This window comes from Pangasianodon hypophthalmus, chromosome 17 (genome assembly GCF_027358585.1).
Source record: "Pangasianodon hypophthalmus isolate fPanHyp1 chromosome 17, fPanHyp1.pri, whole genome shotgun sequence".
NCBI classification, from domain to species: domain Eukaryota; kingdom Metazoa; phylum Chordata; class Actinopteri; order Siluriformes; family Pangasiidae; genus Pangasianodon; species Pangasianodon hypophthalmus.
Window position 1 is genome coordinate 17,733,023 of NC_069726.1, and position 19,824 is coordinate 17,752,846.

A 19,824-nucleotide genomic window follows, 5' to 3' on the forward strand; every position below is an offset into this window, starting at 1 on the left:
CGAGCACGCAGTTGTGAAACTTACAGTGCAGTGGCTTATTACCATTGCAAATTAGCTGAATACCTTTTACTACTTCATGAAATAGGCACATTAAAGCCAGTAGTATTTAGTTACTTGTCTTAGGTATCTACATAAATTAGCATCTAGTTTACAGCTTTATCTACAGCACATTATTTTATGTAGTATGCTCACTTTCCACGAATATGAAAGATTCTTTATAGGTTTTTGTTTTGAAGGAATTGACAGACACTTACTGTGTCCAACTTCATTATCTCTGTTTGTCCTGCACTGCACATGTTGTGTGTAAGTCCTAATTAGTTAATTAGGGACAGGACCAGACTCACTGACTTCCTTTCAGATTAATGGACAGCTGACTGACCCCTGACATAAATCATTTGGTTTAGAGGATCATGGAGCTCAGTGAGGTCCTGCGAGCTTCCTCTTAACCCTCATATGACCAGGCTTGATCCATTTATTAAATTTACTATTCTCTGCAATAGGAAAATATTTTAACAATATAGCACCTAGGTCAGGGATGTTTGAAAAGATTTTCTTTTAGGATTAGCGTGCCATAACTTTGCATATGCTTGTTAACCTTCCAGAACCTATGAGAACGAAAGTGTCCCATGTTAATTTTCTTTCTTTTTTTGTGTGTAAAAAGCATTGGACAGAAACACTGCATTTAGTTTGAATTTTTATTTTATATACATAATAAATTCCGTTTATAAAATCAAGCTAAATAATAGAATGTGAAATACAACAAAGTGAATATGGCCTTGCTGAGCTAAATGGTTAATAAGCTAATAGTAGGCAGTTGATGAGAGGAAAGTAAATCTCATTTTAATCCATTTAATCCAGGAGGGAAATTGCAATAAAGTGCACACAACCTACAATCTTACCTTATTTTACTTTCAGTGAACACTGTGCCACTAGAAATGCAAACAAAATGCACCACGAACATTCATCACTAAAGTGTTAAAAAAAGGCACTAGGCAGACTCAGCTCTATCATTTATAAAAGATTTTTTTTTTTTTAGCACCAGCACTGTTCACCAGTCACTGTTAGGTTGCTTGTCAATCAGGTTCAATACCTTAGTAAGATGTTTCATATTGTTTTTTTTAATTTGTAACCTGTCTCTATATTGTAATCTACAAAGTATGTATGTATTGTATGTAAAATAACTTTAGGAATAAAAAATAGTGCACAAAAGGTATATTCAGACAATACAAGTAGTGGATTTTTATTTCATATGCACTTATTAGAGCAATACCTTACTTCTACTGATATACTATTTTACCTGTTAGTTTACTACATATTAACCATAACCACAGCAAACATACACTACAAGTAATAATCTATGAATTTATGTTTTCTCCTTAATTTTTTACCTATTTGATCAGCAAAATATTGATAATAATTGTTGATAATTAATGTGATGTATGGAAAATGACCAAACCACTGCAGCAACTCAAAAGTAGCCAAAGTATACTGGCCTCGCAATACTGCTGGGATGTATAAGGTACCAGAGATCTAAGTTGCAGATATGTTCTTGCATTGTAATTGTGGCTGGTTCAATGCAGACCATGCAATCGCCATATGTTTGTGTTTCAGTTATCATTAACTGCAAGAGGGATAATTGTAAATTGTAACAGATTCTTTTTTTAATACTTCATTTACTTATGAATGAACAATTGCACAACATGTTGGAATGCACAACAATCCATGCTTATACATGGTACTACTTATACTTTTTATGCATTTAATTTAAAAATATATATTTAATTTGTATAGACAAAGTTAACACACTTCAGACAAAGGTCTTTCCAAACAAACCGAGACATGCAGTCTCAGAGAGTTTTATGGAAGAGTTTCAAAGGAGTCTCTGACTGCTCTTGTTTTCATGTCTGATCAGAAGAACAATGTAACAATGAAGACATCAATCAGCATTATTCATTATTGCAACACTGCCAGGCTCTTTGTAAAGAAGGAAAAAAAAAAATCCAGCAAAGGCAAGTGACCAGTCGGTTCAGTCTGGTTAAAGTTCAAGAAAAGAAGTATGAAGGATCATTGAAACAGTGTGACTGTGATATCAGGGAGTTCAGTGGAGTTCACGGAGCAAACATACATGCTGGACTTTTTACTGGTTTCCCTTCTGTAGCTTTTTGTTTAAAGACTTTGAAATTTTACCATTTAACTTTGTAAAGTAAGAACCAGACAATTAATCGGATGTCCCTGAATTCATTACTGTATAAAAAATGTACTGCTGTAAGTTCTGGAAAAGTATCAGTCAGGGTTTGGTTATTACAAAATTTCTAAAACTTTAAAAATCCCACAAAGCCTTTATTAGCAATAAAAAATATGGCACAACAGTGACACTGCCCGGAGGAGGCTGTCCACCAAAATCAGTGACTGCAAGTAGGGCATTAGTGAGAGAAGCAACCACAAGGCCAAGGGTAACTCTGAAGGAGCTGGAGAGCTCCATGGCTCAGATGTTAGAGGCGTTCACCAGACATCCATAGCCCAGATTCTCCACAAAGCTGGGCTTTATGGAAGAGTGGCAAGAAGAAAAAGTCATATAAGATCCCATTTGGAATTTGCCAGAAGGGATGTGGGAGACTCAGAAAACATGTGGGAAAAAAGTTTCTTTCATCTGAGGAGACTAAAATGGAAAATTTTGGCTTTGGCACAAAGTGCTACTTTTGGCAGAAACCCAACACTGTTCATCAACCTGAGAACACATTCCTCACAGTGAAGAATAGTGGAAGTAGCATCATGTTGAGAGTGACCCTTGGCCTTTTGGTTGTTTCTCTGACTTATGCCTTCCTTACCTGATCACTGACTTCCATTTTTTAATAATGGATATAATGGTGCTCCACACAATGTTCAAAGGGATATTTTTTTATACCCAGACCCTGATTGATATTTTTCCAAAAATTTGACCTAGACTTTTGATAGCTCCTTGGACGTCATGATCACATGACACTTTCATTGCACAAGTTGGACTCAATTCAACTAATTATTATATGTGATGGCAACTCATTGCACCAGAAATAAATTAGGAGTGAACACTTATGCAATCACATCTTTTTAAATTTTTTTAATTGTAATTTTTATTGTATTTTTTTAAAGTAATTTTACAGAATATATTTATTTTCCCCCTCCACTTCAATACTATGGGCTATTTTGTGTAGATTCATGACATAAAATCTCAATTAGTCCATTTCAGTTCCAGTTTGTAACTACAAAATGTGAGAATGTGTGTTTGTGTGTGTGTGTGTGTGTGTGTGTGTGTGTGTGTGTGGTTGGTGGTGGGGGGGGGATTGATTTAATTTTGTGGATTGTAAATTAAAATCACAATCTTCGAGAACAGCTTGATATGCTGACGGACGCCATGTTCACCTGGCTCTGCATATGATATATTTAATCAATTTACTGCATATGCAGTTTTCCATGTCATTTACAACCCATTGTTTTTTCAACAGCACATTGCTGCATATCAATCTCAACTGCTCCACTGCTAATCATTAGTAACAGCACGACTATAGCTGCCTACAGGGAGCCTTCACTCTGCCTCTGACCCTGCGGACATAGAATCTGCTATGGCAACAAGGCTTCACAGCTTCACGATTACCGAAATTTAAGGTTATTTTTTAACCAAATCTATTCTGTTATTTACTTTATTTGTATGAAATCTAATGCAATTATTTTGCAACATTTTTAGCATGGTCCAAGTCTTCTGACGATTCCAGACATCTTTTCATGATATCACAGTCTCAGTCTACTTAAGTATTTGCTATCCGGTTCAGATGACTCTACGTGATGACTCTACGCTAGGTATAAGTAATAAGTAATGGAAATCTAACCCATTTGAGTCATATCATATTCAGTTTTTAGTCATGGATTGTGGATCTGGTGTAGGACTTACTGTAATCTACAAACATAAACAAATCTTTGTTGCCGAAGGTGACCATCTTGTATAACTGGAATTCTTTTTTACTTGGCACAATTTGGAATCATTTAGCTTGTCACAGTTTGAAAGCAAAATTGTACCAGAAAGCTTAAAGTCATTTGTTTAAAAAGGAAATTATACATATTAACCATGTCTTTTAAAGCATGTATTAAAGGATTCTTGCTTTAAACAAGTGTTTGTGTGAGTAAATGTTGGACAAAAACATGCCATAGTACATAAGTTTCATTTGTGGTAAGAGTAAATTTAATGTTTGGCTGAGCTGTTCCTTCAACCCTGGCAACAACATGGAGACTAAATATACTGACTCCCTCAGGGTATAGGCCTATCTACTTATCCGAACCATGATTGAACGAGAAAGCAGGAGTTCTAGCTGTTGTCTATTATTGTTGTTTAAATGTCAGAGCTGTTTCTCATGATGTTATAGCCTTGGAATACATGGTAGAGAAACATGTCCTGGCTGATACGTTACATTTCAGGTAAATGGAAAATTACATGAATCTCAGAAAATATTAATTTAAAGTAAAAAGGACACTTTAGATAAGAAAATTTTGTTGCCAATCAGCAAAACTTTAGGATTGTCCATTAATATTCATGTAGCACTTTAGAGTGGTGATGGAGAAATTGATGCTTACATACAGTATGTCTGAATTTTATCAGCATAGTAATGGCATACAAACAGAGAGAAGACAGGGAGGAAGTATATTAAATTCAACAGTATTTAAAGATACCCTGAGATCAAGAAGGATGAGAATACGAAGAGAATCAGCTACAACAGAAAGCTGTAGGTCATAAGAGGTCATAAAACAGTCCTTCAAAGAGCATGAAAAGAGCATTGGAGGAGTTTGTTTATGGATCAGAGTGAAGATCTGCCAAGATATATGCCAACAGTTACTTCCCACAGGCCATCAGACTCCTCAACGGATCTGCCTGAGGGCTTCAGTTCATTTCATTTCATTCCATTCTGAGTCTCCTCTTACCCACTTTACCCAAAGCACTCAGTCACTTTACAAGATACATTATGTTTATGAAATCCACACTCACAAGCTACTTCAGATGTTCATACAGATGTTCATGCTGCTGAGGACTATTAACAGTTTGCATTAAGAAAACTAGGGATGCATCAATACCATTTTTTTTCCAAACTAAGTATAAGGTTTGAGTTTCTGGTAATTACCTATACCAGCACTGATACTGATAGCAAAATGAGTAAGCTACTTAGTGTTAATCACTCAAGGACATCATGGAACATTTTATTAAGCTCTGTTTATGTTGTTTGCTGCTTTGTGCTGCTAGTAATGAACTCCTCGTCCTGAACTGTATGTTTAAGATATTATTGCATTTAAACACTTTAATAGAGAGAGTGAGGGTGGCCAACTTGAATTTGCAGAGCAGTATCAGCAAGAGTGGTAATTAAAAATGAACACAAGGTGCCATAAATTGCACTTCGTGCTAGCAGAACTGAATTTCTTTCACTTGCAACAGTTTCTCTGCACGCTCTCTTCCCTGCTCCACACTCACAAATACCGTTCACACAATTCATGGCAACTTATGTTCATTGTTAATGACCATACTCACTGATCTCTCACATCTCTCTTTATTACAGATACTGTTTAAGTGTCATATGATGTTTTATCATGTTACTTGTATCGTAGAAAGATGCTCTAGTTCCTACTCTTGATATTTTCACAGAGCACAGTTTGTAGTCTGATTTGTTTTTGCTTTGATCATTAATCACGAAATACAGCACATCCAGATCACTATTATTTAATGTCATCTGTTCATTACTGCAGTAAAGTTCACTGGGCTTATGTCACATTCTGTAGTATCACACAATATAAGATGCTGGTATCAGAGCATTTATTAGAAATAGGAGTAAATGAGCATGGTATTGCACTGATACCTGATACTACTATCTGTAATGATGCATAACCTAATCAAAACACTACTGTACAATAGAGTTTGCATTTATTGGCTTATACTGTTGTGTGACTGTTTCATGTTAAACATAGCACCATGATTTGTTCCCAACATTAAATCTGTCTGTGATGAAAGGAATAACAATAAATCCTACTTGACCTGAGTTGAACATATATGATAAAGAAGCAGAAGGTAGAAAGGAGAACATTAAGGCCATTCCTTCACTCAGGAATGTGCTCACTGTAAAGCAGATAGTAAATGAGGCATATATCTTGTTTAAGATCAAGTGCTTTTTATTTTATGAGCTCAGGGCAGAACCATGGAGAAAAGCAAGTATCTCAGACCAGCCTGGTCTTTAGAGGGGCATAATCATCATGTTATTTAATCATTGTGTTAGCAGTAGTATCACTGTAGAGGTAAACCAGGCCATCAGGACAGGAGAGCTCAGAGAAAAGAGAGAAAATAAGTCAGGATCAATATCACAAGAGGTGTTTCTTTTTTCAGATGTAAGAGTATAGGGAATACATTTAAAATGAATTTACAATCAGAAATGCCATTAAAAAAAACAGAGACATAAATATTTCTGACTACAATAGAACAAAGTGAATCAAATATGTGTCCATGGATATGAGTGGAAAAATCTATATCCTATAAGAGGCTCAAGCATTCCAGTACATATGCTGTATATAAACACAGCAGCTAGTGTCCATAACACGTTTAGATGAAAACTGTCTCCAGCTTGTTGCCAGGTGTCAAGGAATCGTTGGTCAAAACTGAAATCTACACACTTTCCCTCTTACCTGAATATGTAATCAATCATCCAAGACATGTTCAGACAACCAAGACATGAAGCTAACAAAGGGAAGCTTATAGCTGCCAGTTTCACAAGTTCACATTCTCAAACCATGTTGAGTTGTTCAGTATCTGTCAGTAACAGATAATATCTAACTCTGTTGTAAATAAAATGGCCAAAAGTACATCATAGTACTAAAACAGTAGTGACTGTGTTGTTGAACCTGGAATCACTTTCACTGGTATGTAAAGCACCAGATTCATGTAGGAGATGTAGATTTTAGATTTCCAACATAAAACAGTAACCATTGGTATTTTCTTTGGTTAGGTCTTGTTGAGTGAAACAAGGCCATGGTTTTCTCTCAAGCATATGTTGTCCTTTCCCAGAGGTTGATGGTGATAGCCAAGACTCAGAAGACATTAAATCAGTATATTATGATGGAAGGTTTTATTTTTAATTGATTCAGTAATTGGTACTGCTAGGTTGTCCATAATTTGGACATAACCTAAAATACAGTCAGTTTTGGTTACAATACAAGGCAGAATTGTTAGCAATCATTTGGATGATAATATTCTTGCAATATAATTAGTACATTTACTTTTTTAATACAAACTTTCTGCAAGTTAATGCACCTGTTTTTGTACCAAGTTGTATATTTTGAGATGAGTGTTTGATGATTTAGGCAGTAATGAATGAAGTTTGCATGATGCTAAACTACAGAGCTTTTCATACTTGTTTCCTATTTTAGCCTCAGGGCTCCAGTACAAAACTAAAGAAGACATCAACCATTTGCATGACTGATATCAGATGTGAGTCCCTGAGAGAGGAAAACAGCCAACTGATCTAGCTTGAATATAGTTCATTTTTCCAGATAGCAAGGTTAGAATCCTTCTGAAACAGAGTGAAAAGAATGGCATGGCTTAGACTGGAGCATATATCTGGAATGACCAGCAAGGCCAAATGGGTGAGAGAAGTTAAATGGAGCAGAGCCAAGTGTGGGAGTTCACTTACAGAGTATGTAATCTGCATTGGAGAATAATAGAAAAACACCTCACATATGAGAAAACATTAACAAATGATGAGTGTGAAGGATGACATAACATAATTGTAGCTATATGTTAAGTGAAGGCAGAAAATTCCCATGGATGTTAAGCATTAAAAAGGCCCCTGAAGGCTGATCACAAAATGCAGGAAGCCCTCTGAAAGCTTTGATAAGCAATGTGCATCACAGCAGCATCACAGGAAGTACCCCTGTCTTGTTATCATCTTACTGACTTGCTCAGGTTGGTTACAATGAATGCATGAGTGCATCTGTCAAAATGAAGAGGACTTACCTATTAGGTAAACAGAAAGAGAAAACAGGAAGAGGAGAAACAGAGGAAGCAGGATAATGGGAAGTGGTAAAGATGATAATAATTCAAGATGACAGCCATAAACACCTAGAGGAACTGGCACTCTGCTTTACTATTAATTTATATTTTGTATTAGAATTCATTATTTTGTCCATGTTGTCTTTCTAACTCAACTTTTTAGATTCTTCAAAAATATTGTGTTAAAAAACTTAAACATTAAGTTCTATTTATTCTATCTAGTAAGCTGAGACAATTTAACACCTTTATTTGCAAGAAGTTATCCTAAGTGGCTAGTTAGCTGTTGTTCTGGAGCTCAGTATAACCCACAGGCCTACAGGCTGGATTAGGGAACATATTTGTTTTCCCGGAAAATTCACCTGTCTAGACTAGCCTTAATTAGAGATACGGTTGAAAAGTTTGCATACCTGTAGGACAAAATGAATAAGACACAGACACAAATAGTAACAGGACATTTTATGCGTTTCACAGTTGTTCCTTTTTTCCTTATTATCACAAAAAAATTGGTGAAATGCTGTATAGGTGTTCCTAATAGAGTGGCCAGTGAGTGCATATATACCATAACATGTTTTTTGGAGCCAGGTGGGCTGGTTCAATTATTTCCAAAACTGTGGATCTCTTTGGATTTTCACCTACACCTGTTTCTAGACTTGAAGACTGGAAAAATACCAGGCACTTCTGGTATTCAAACTTCTGTCCAGTTTGAGTCTGTGCCCACTGTAGCCTCATATTCCTGTTCTTGGCTGAAAGTGGAACCCAGTGTGGTCTTCTGCTGTTGTAGCCCATCTGCACTGAGGATCGACATGTCTGTTCTGAGATGCTTTTTTGCTCACCATGCTTGTAAAGAGTGGTTACAGTGTAAAAAATTATACCTTAGAAAGTGAAAATATCATGAATATGGGCAAATTCATTTAACACTTCTTATTATGAGATTATTATAAATAAAATTCTTAAATTATTCAGCCTGTTTTTAGATTCTTTACTCATTTCAAGCTTTAATTTTTTTCTATTAGCAGATAATTTTGTTTCTTTCTAGAAATAAATGCTTAAAATTAGACAGATTATCTGCAAATAGAACATGATGATTTCAAGCATGAAATGAGTAAAAGTGTCCTGTAGAAACAGGTTTAATAATCCTATATGTGGTTTATTGTAATCTTATAATAGGAAATACTAGATATATTTGACTGTATTCAAGATATTTTCACTTATGTCATTTTTTTGCAGTTTATTTGAGTTACAGTAACCTTCCAGTCAGCTTGAACCTTCCTGCCAGGTCGAACAAGGTGTTTCCACCCGCAGAACTCCCACTCACTGGAGATTTCTGAAATACTCAAACCAACCCGTCTGGCACCAGCAACCATGCCACGGTCAAAGTCACTGAGATCACATTTTCCCTGTTCTCATGGTTGATGTGAACTTTACCTGAAGCCCTTCACCTGTATCTGCATGATTTTATGCATTGTGCTGCTGCCACATTGTCTGGTTGGGTAACTGCATGAATAAAACAGAGGTACAGGTGTTCCTATTAAAGTGGCCAGTGAGTGTGTATGTTTAAACGTCTGAACCTTTGTTCATGCCTCCTTCAAATCACGAATCAAGTCTGGAACCTGAGGAAGTCTTTACAAACTCTTTTAATACTGATTTTTATTATGTAATAAGATTTTTGATTAAGATAGCAATGAGCACTGGTTAAAAAAGTGAAATTACCCAATGCATTCTTTCTTTCTTTCTTTCTTTCTTTCTTTCTTTCTTTCTTTCTCAAGGACTATATAAATGATTTTGTTGGATTAATTGCATGCATTCGTCTCTCCCGAGTCTAAATGCAACCCTCAGAACCGCGTCCTCGTTTGGCTCCTGTCACCCGCGCGCTCACTGTTGTCTTTATTTATCACGCGAGCCTATGGTGGAAGAGCGCGCGCTGCTCTGCTCCGCCCCCGCGCGCGGCGTCTGACAGCTCGCGAGCTTCACACACGCGCACACACACACGCGCGCACGAGCCGCGGCGCTCAGCACTTCAGCGTTTCTTTTCCAGCTTCGCGACTGGCGCGCCGCTCAAATGCGAGTTTATTTCGCCGTAATTACCGCTAGCGTTACGCTAATGTCTTCGGAACGGAGTGTGGGACGGATTTAGTACTGAGCCTGAATTTCAGTACAGTCATTTGAAACGTTTTTTTTTTCTTCACCAACCTCAGTCATTTAGACGAGCATGGTTTCGCGGTGGAGTTCTGTTTCTGTAAAAATAACATGCCTTTTCTTTTTCGGTTTTGCTGTTTTTGCCACACAGGGGGCCCCCAGCAACGAAGGTAAGAAGAATATTTGACGAATTTGATAAGAATTCAGTGAATTTTACGTAATGTAATACCAAAGAGACGAAAAAGTACCTCAGAGTACCTCAGTGTGGCTTTTCAGACCAAAAACGTTAGCCTAGCCGTGAGTGGGATGAAGCGCGAGCTCTCTGTTAGTCTATCAGCATTAATGTAAGCTACCTGTTATAAGAAGAGATCATTTCTTATGCTTCTTATGCTTTTTATGAAATTTTATAATTTCATTGACGTGAAAAATTGTTACAGTGTCACGGTGTTAGTTACATTTTGTCTGGAAAACGCTCCACATTCACATCCCTTCAGTGCTGTTTATTCTTTATTGAATGTGAAACAGATTGTAAAACACAAATCCTTAAAGAAGCTAGTTTAAAATGTAAACAACCCCATGTGAAAAAGTTCTTCATGTCACCACGTGTCGTGGTCCTCCCTATAGATCTGAGCACACTCTTAGGAAAAAAAAGGTACTATTCCCTGAAGTACCCTGAAGAGTACACCTTTTGTACTTTTAGCATGTCTTTTACTTAGCATGTCTAATTACCTTTTGCATGCAAGGTAATTACAGTCTAGTAGCTTAAATCTTTTCAAAAGGCACACTATGGCCACTATAAGATACAAGGTAAAGGTACAAAAAGATAACGACATGGAAAGGTTCAGTTTAGTACCCTTTTTTTCTGAGAAAGAAGATGTCCTTAAATTCCCACTAATCCAGCCAGCATTTAAAAACAAGCTCAAAGTTCAAAAATTTAAAGGTTAAGTTGGAGGAAACTAATTTATATAATCTATATTATCAGGATGCTATCAGCATGATACTGCTCTCTCTCTCTCTCTCTCTCTCTCTCTCCCTCTCTGTCTCTCTCTCGCTCTCTAATTGCTACACATCATGATATGCCTTGCCGTATATTATGTTACAACAGACTCGTAAACCTATGATGTGTCGCATGCATGATTAGCCTATCTTCATTTTACCAAAATTTTTATCATCATAATTTAGGATCATGCCAACACCATGATTTATCAAACCACCCACAGAAAACCGTGCAGAAAACCTTAGACACTGAGAATGCTGACAAAAAAATAAAATACGCTGCTGTGTTAGAGTGCTTATTTTAATATTGCGTTATCAGTATTGCAATAACAATTAACAAACATGTTGTGCATTGGCTCGTCTATGACTTTTAAAAAATAACAGAAAAGAAACTTAAAAGGAAATTTCTTGCTGCTCTATGTTGCAGCAAGAAAAAATAAAAAAAGGTAGGGTTTGTGACTGTAGTGTATGTCTAGGTTTCTCTCTCTCTCTGTGTGTGTGTGTGTGTGTGTGTTTGGGCATGTTTTATATCATGGTGGGGACCAAATGTTCCCACAAGGATAGGACTGTCTGACAGTTTTGACCTTGTGGGGACATTTGGTTTACTTTGGCATTTTTTTCAGTGAACCACGTTTCCTTTTGGTTACTGAGGTTTAAGTTAGCTTTATATTTAGGTGTAGGCATACCATTTATTAGCTGAATTAATAATTATGTCAGTGGAAGGTCCTCACAAGGATAGTAAGACCTTGTGAGTGTGTGTGTGTATGTACACTTAATGGCGTGGTCAGTGACGGTGGCAGGAGAGCATAGCACTCCTTACATTCCCATAATAGATAAAATAATATCCCAGAGATTATTAAATTTGGTGTATTCACAGCTATACATTTGTTTCTCGTCGACTTCTGAGCCTTCTGAAAAAGTAAAGCTCTGTCTCTGTTTGGTTCACATTGCTGCCTTTGTTCCCTGGGCATCTAAGATTGTTTTGTGTCTGCTCGTCTCTGCAGATAGACGAGTGACTACTTTATGAGAGTGCTCTCCCTCTCTCTCTCTCTCTCTCTCTCTCTCTCTATCTATCTGTCTTTGATCCTATACACTTGGTGATCCCATCAAAACATGTTGCAACAGACCACTCACTGACTTGATAGGTCAAAACTGTGAATGAAAAACCAGTGTGTAATATGCTGTTTGCAATTTTAGATCAAAATCTAAAATCCAGAGTGTCCATGAAAAAAATACGTTTTGCATACAAGCCTATTTTCTGAAGTATTTTGCATAAATAAAAGCCTAGAAATGAGGTGGCAGAATGTCACATGAGTACTAATGTAGTAATATTAAATTACATTAAAATAAAGTCAACAGTGTCTTTGGTGAGAATTCGCTGACTTTGGATTGAGTTGGAAAAAGTGTGTGTGGAAGTCAGAACATGGCAGTGAGCAAAAAACCCTTAAGAGATCAAGAGATGAAACAAAGGTGAAGAAGGAAAGCCATTCAGGTTTGTCAGCATGTAACACACACACTGACATCTCTGCATCTCTTCATCAATTTCTGCATCGCACAAATACACAGTAGTCATTTGTACTCTCAGTTCTTCAGCATTGCAGTGTTTTAAACCGACACAAAACACACAAAGCACAGCCGCTCACCACGCCAAGTGCCAACCATTCCTGTTTAATTATAATTGATGTGCTCTAATTTGTCATTCAGTCCAAGTGCTTTCACGCTGTCATATAGAATATGTAAATTGTTCAGATGACTGCTTGGAGTGAGCATATGGATGGTGCATGACAGGTACGTGGAGTGTGTGATTGATTGCTGCTGACTGTGGCACAATGAATCGTGGAGCAGCGTGGGGGCACCAGGCGGCTCAGTGCCTCCATCGGCACTCACAACGGCACGGCACATGAGGAAGGATAAAAGTCACAATTCCTTAACCCTGGCAGACTTTTAATACACTGGCCAAGCACCGACCTCTATTCTAACCTGCCATGCAGATTACAGAGTTTTCATTTTTTCTTTTCCAGGCAGGTCAAACCTTTCTGACTAGTTTGTCTCGGCTCCTTTGTTTGAAATTTTCTTTTTGCCCTTGAATTATACGGATGTTTTTGTCTTGTTAGGTCACGATCACTGGGTCTGTTTGTCTCTTACATGATAGCCTGTCATTCAGTTAAAGAACAATGTCAGGAAAGAGCACATTGGACGTTTTTTTTTTTTTTTTCCCCTTTGTATTTGCCGTAGGACGGACATAACCTTAGAACATGATCTAGTTCAGCAGTTTATACTTTATACTTTTTGTCCTAATTAGATTTACGGGATTCTCCCCAGGATATATTTCATCTTAAGTAGAACAATGTACACCGATATCTGTCATTCAAGTGGAACACATCTGAAACCCTGATTAATTGTCATGAAGAGAATGTGACGCTGTAGTGAAGGAATGAATCTTTTCCATCAACCTCATGGCAAATGCGTGCTTTATATTTTCTGTGTCTAGTTTTGTTAATGAATTTCTGAAAATCTGAACCCTGTTCGTTATCCTGGTCACCATCTGGAAAGTGCCGCATTCCTTTCACGGTCATTGTCATTTTATAATATTAGCTAGGCGTTTTTTTTTTTTATTGAGCTGCTGTGCTGTTTTATAACGCTGCCTGCTGTTGCCTGTAAATGATTTCACACATGCTAAATGGCGCTGCCACGTAACTTCTGATTAAAGTCCAATTCACTGATGATCAGACAGACTCTAAAGGTCATCTAATTAACGCTAGCCCTATTCATTTGTAGAATTCTCCAGCTGTAGCCAACGTGTTGTGATTCAGAGGTGATGTGAAGATGACACAGTGTTATTTAGTCACATTTCTGCTTGCAGAACATACACACTGCAAGTGATTGTGTCATACCCAGTTGAAAAATATTAATGAAATGAATGAGTAATGAAACATTAATTTTAAGAAATGGATTTATAATAAAGATTACATGATATGCACTGACTTTTAATAGATTAATACATTTTCTAGTGCTAACTCTTCTACAATTTGTTGTATAGCTGTATCACTGTATACTCTGAAAGCCTGCAGTATCCTAATAACATGCCTTTCTCCTGTGTCCTGCTCTCCCACAGTGAACCTGCTGGACTCGCGCTCTATAATGGGTGACCTCGGATGGATAGCCTACCCGAAGAACGGGGTGAGTTATATACTCCCTCACTACCGAACACTGCATTAAGATTGGGCCCAGGATAACATCTCAAGGTCTCACAATTCCCTTGAGTGTAGCAAAGACAGATTCAAAGTGAAAAATAATAGAACACGAACACATCAGAGACACGAAGAGAGAGGGAGAGAGAGAGATTTATTTTTCTTAAAGGGAAAGAGACTACTCTTTGTTCTAATTTCATAGAAAAACTGTGAATGTAATCAAAGCTGAATAATTAGGGGAGGTTATATAGAGGATTTTTATAACCACTTAGATTTTGAAACCTGTGTAAAAGTGGGAAACTGAATGAAGCAATAGCAAAGTGAAGGAGTAAAATTTCATTGGGAAAATATATCATACTTTTTTGTATAAACGTAATAAACTATAACAAAATAAACTGAACTATTTATTCTGTATAAACTAAAGCCCACACATATAAGGATAATTTCGAAAATGTAGTTAGTTTTAGTTTTCAAAAAAAATCCCAGTTCACATGAAAAACATTTTTAAAATTCCTCCATCCACACGACGATACAAAAACAAGATAAAAAACATGTAGATGAGCACACCAGCCCAGTGATAGTGTTTCATAAACTGTTATGTCAGATGCCTCAGTAATAAACATTACGAGCTGTGTATTGAGTAGTAGAGACCAATAGAGCATTAGAGACAGCGAAACATGGAAAAACACCAACATGGCCAAAACTCTGTACACTCTCTAGATATTTCTGTGTGTGCTCTAATGATGAGATTGGACTACTTCTTAGAATTACATTTGAATACAAAGTCAACGAGACCAAAGTATTATCCAAAATCTCTGTTCACAGTGTGGCTTGAAGCACCGGACTGGTGGATTTAGGAGCAGTACAGTGTAGCTCATATCTTGGCGCATCTGCGTGAGGGTGTAATAATAAAGCAAAGTATAATTAAATTGCAAACATGTTATCAAATAAGAAATTACAGACTACAAAGTAAGAGCCTTGTCAACAGCCATGATAAACAGAGTCCTATCACATGCAACACACGCAAAATCATAATGGTCATACGCAGGTTGATGCCATACACAAAAACAGTAAAGGTTGAGTTTTTTAAAAGCTTGTGTTCAGTGACCCAAAAAAGCATTTTTGTGTGGAGGCCAAAACGCAGAGAGAAAAAAGTGTTTTCAGAAATACCAGTATACACGTGGATGGGGCTGAAATCTTCAAGATGAGAACATCATATTTTCAGCTTCATGAGCCATTCATGGTTAGCGAGTAACAGACAAGCTTTAATTCACAGTAAAACAAAGGACATCATCAACACAACATCTGATCATAATGACATCACCATTTGCCCATATCCTGGTGTGGTAGTACAGTTCATTAACAAAGCATTGCATATGATTATGTATGGGGCCATCTGTTAGAGGACTCTGTGTGTATGTGTGTGTCTGTGTGAGTGTGTTTCCTATATCCACTCACAGTCAGAATGCTTAAAAGAAAATTGCATGCCGAGACTCATATATAAACACTCTACGATATGAAAAGCCTTGCCTTATGTTTAGATGACGTCTCTGTTTTCACTCAGATTAGCCAGTTCCACAAGCATTGTGTGTCATCTGTGCGTTGTGTGAACGTTCACTCATCGCTGTATGTGCATGCAGCAGTAGCTGACCCTGGGGGTGCTCAGTGGTCTTTGTGAGTGTGCCAAGCCTGTAGTCGCTGTTGACAGTGCGCAGTCACGGCTCAATTCAGCTTCCCGTGGTGAAGTGAAGGGAGAACTCGAGCATTGTGTTTACCTGCACCTGCCCTCGGCTGCAACAGTGCAGCCCAACAATAAGCTCTTAACTCTCCTGGCACACGTGGTGTGGAAATAAATATTCAGATAGCAATACAAATATCCTCGCCTGATATCGAGCTCGTTGCTCTGGGGGAGAAATAAATCTGTGCCAAATAAAAGGCAGCTTTTTAAGTCACTCTTGGTGGTAAATGATACAAAGCCATGCATTGTAGTGTTTTAATTATATATCTCTAGAGTTTTCTCCAGAATGGAGTGATAATTTTAAAAAATATATGTGATTTTTTTTTTTTTTTACCTTGGTAGATCCTGGGTCGTATTGCACTGAATACATCACTGTTAATCATTTAAAAGCATCTGGAAAAAAATAACATTAAGTCACAGCATTATACTGTTCCACCCCAAACCTCCCCCCCCACCCCAACAGCAATCAGAGTGAAAACAGCAAGCAGTAGGAAATGAGTCATGATATGGATAAAAATGTGTTTCTGTTCTCTGCTTTATGTTGTCTTTAATGGATTGGGTGCTTGAATGCTTGTCTGAATTCTAACTCAGGATATACAGGGGAAATTGTGATCTTTTTTATTAGCTTAGACAGATACTAAATATTAGACAAATATTTGGCTATAATTTCATTTTTGTGTTATTTCTGTGCTAATGTATAATCATCCTAATTTTCAGTATTGTGTCTATGTCTGTTTAACAAAATATGCCAAAAAATTGCTGAACATGAATTTGAAAAGCAGCTTTAGAACAACAAGAGCTTGTAGGCGGCTGATTTGTAATCACCTTTTATGTGCGTGATTACACTGTCTCTAGTATAATTAGGCCAAATGAGTGTGTAGCTCAGCAGCTGTTTAGAGAGACAGTCTGGCTCTGCTAAATGTCTGAGTATCTTTCCTGCCTACATTCAGCAGTATCTATTGAGAGAGACTAGTACTTTTTCTGTTAAATGTGTTTGTTTTTAGCACTTGCCCCTTTAAGTGCTGTCAGAACACTGGACCAAAGAAGCGATTTGCAGGAGATCAGCTAAATCCAGGCTTTGTGCTGGCCTGTAGCACCTCCAGTTTCAAACACTGCTCTTTTTCACCAAAAGCCAAGAGACATTTATGTGACCCTCAGTAGAGGATCATTATGCCCTGGCTTCAACCTGCTTGGAAAGACTCACTTTCACACACACACACACACACACACACACACACACTTTTTATGTTGTAACCACAGGGAATGAGTTTTACCCATGCTCATCAGGTCTGTGTAGCTCCTCCTTTGCTGAATGGTAGGCCTCAGTGACAGGGGTTAGCCAGGTGTCTTAGTAATGGTCATTGGGAAATGGGAGGTAATGACTGGTTATTGATTTAAAGTCAGCAGGTTGTGTGTGAAGGCTTGAGTGCTTTTGCTCTCTCCCTCTCTGCATGGTGCACCTTCTACACTGAGGGAGAGAGGGCCAATGCCAGCAGAGTTTGAAGTGCTTGGGTAAATTTGTGCTTAAGGCACACAAGAGCTCACACAGGGAGAATTGACGTTTCGCAGGGTAAAAAGCGGTTGCAAATAAGCGGTGTGGGTTAGTGGAGGTGAGGGAACAGAGAGAGCGCCTCAGCAGGAGACTCGCTAGAAAGGAGGTCTGGGGATTTGGAAGAGTTGAGAGCAGAGGATGATGATGATTCAAACATTTTTTTTAAATTGTGCCTGAAGTACTGGAGTGCCTCTGCGCTTGGCAACTTCACTAAAGGCATATTGGCCCTAAGTGATAGCCATTCCCATGTGAAAGTACAATAAGGCCCTTTCAAGCCTGGACCCTCCACATGTTTCTTTCTTGCACATGCAACTAGAGATGCTCGATATTCAACAGGGGCTTAACGTGAAATGTCTTCAATTTGAATGAAATTTAACTTTTTATTTAATTTAAGTGTTTTTAGATTTGTTAATCTTGTTACATTTTGTCCTTAGTGATTTATATGCGTGAGGTCAAATTATAACTTACTGCATGTGTTATTCTTTTTATATATTAATTTTTGCTCATTTCCAATGAAGGGTGCCAGTGCTGTTGAGAAGGCTCTGGTGTGGTGCAACAGAGAATTGAATGATTGAATACTGACAATGCAACAGCTATATGGAGTAGAGAGAACAAAAGAGAGAACAATATTGGCCATGCTCTCTGGGAGGGAGGGAGGGAGGGAGGGATAGCATACTCTCTCCACCGTCAATCACAGTGACACAAGCCAATTGTGGGCATCTGTGAGTTCATGTGTGCATAAGAGGGCAGATGGCACTTTCCTCCGAGTGTGTTATGCTACCTGGTGACACAGCACAGGAGACCATACCAGTTCAGTGTGTAAAACCGACATGCAGACGGTTCTATGGGCTGTCATGAACTCCCGTGGCATGTGTAAATGAAGAAGAAGAAGGAGAAAAGAAGGAGACACATACAACCCAAACTGGCACCTTATATATACGCATAAAAGCTTCAGTGCTTTCAATAAAGGTTCCTCATCAGTTTTGACCAGGATTGTTGCAGACTTGTGTGATCTTACTCCTTACATGTTCATTTTTACAGTGTTGCAGTGACTCTCTCAGTATCTGCATATCATGACCGAGCTAACAACAGCACATTATGGAAATATGAAAGGATCCTATTTGCTGTGGTTCACTCAGATTTTTATAAGCGTGCCCCCCATACCATCACCCCCTTCTGCTTGGTGCATTAACGCAACCCATCTGAAAGGACTCCTGTGTTTATTAGAGGAATATAATCATTTATGGCTGAGTGAGCTTCAAACCACGTTATGTGGACATTTGGCTGCCTGGAATGAAATGGAAATTTGCCGTGAACAGAGCCTGAAAAAAAGGGTGCTGCTAATGCGTTTTCTGAACCACATTTATGGTCCACCTTGACAGGGGGAAATGTGGTTTGACTATAAGTGGAGTAATAGATGATACAGTCAGAGCATCCATGAAAAATAGCCAGGGTAATGTGTCAATGCTGCCATTATGGGTTTACCTATGGAGATGCATTTTAAAGCTGGAATTTTTTTATCTCATTATTTGAAAGTGCATTTTCCAGTAAACTACTGTGCTCTTGTGGCACTGTTGTATTTAAACACCAGACAGAACCACAGTAAATCTACAGTATTGTGCTGAACTCCACATGTTCTTTGTGGGGATTGTGCTGTTCAGGTACTTTCCAAATCCCCAATGCAAAGAAAGTCAGGGTACACAGATTTTTTTGGGGGGTGGGGGGGGGGATGGCACTGGGATACTCTTGAGACCAGCAAGAAAACTCATACTCATGCGATCAGAATGAAAAGTTCAGAGCCTGCAGCTCTGCTCTTTTCATGCAGCTCTAGTAACACACTCCCAACGCAATTAGCTCAGTTAAGCCTCAAGCTAGGGCCACAGCTCAGCACATGTGGTCAAGAGGGCTCGTCTGACTGGAATTGAACTACAGAAGTAGTTGCTGGCTCCGACTGGGATGACTCTTAGTTTGGCTTACAATGTGCCATGTACCCAGTGAGTAACATATCTACTGTGATCCAATGTTTGCAGCCTCTACTTTGTCAGAGACAAAAATAGTTGTGTGAGATGAATGAGTCCTCGGTGCTACAGTTGCACTGCTCTTGCGTTGGGCCGTTCAGCCTAGTGCACAGTTCTGCATGTTCCAGCGAGTGTCACATTGG

At 38.2% G+C, this 19,824-nt stretch overlaps 1 protein-coding gene across 1 annotated transcript in view; it reads left to right on the plus strand.

Annotated features, from left to right (window-relative positions):
• Nucleotides 1-10,020: 10,020 nt before the first annotated feature.
• The window catches only part of LOC113544058 (ephrin type-A receptor 5), a 56,977-nt gene continuing 47,173 nt past the window's right edge, over nucleotides 10,021-19,824 (plus strand). Inside the window, exons 1-2 of the mRNA XM_026942673.3 lie at nucleotides 10,021-10,356; nucleotides 14,298-14,362. Of these exons, the coding sequence (XP_026798474.1) occupies nucleotides 10,260-10,356; nucleotides 14,298-14,362 (162 nt within the window). The 5' untranslated portion in view covers nucleotides 10,021-10,259. The remainder of the gene's footprint in view (nucleotides 10,357-14,297; nucleotides 14,363-19,824) is intronic.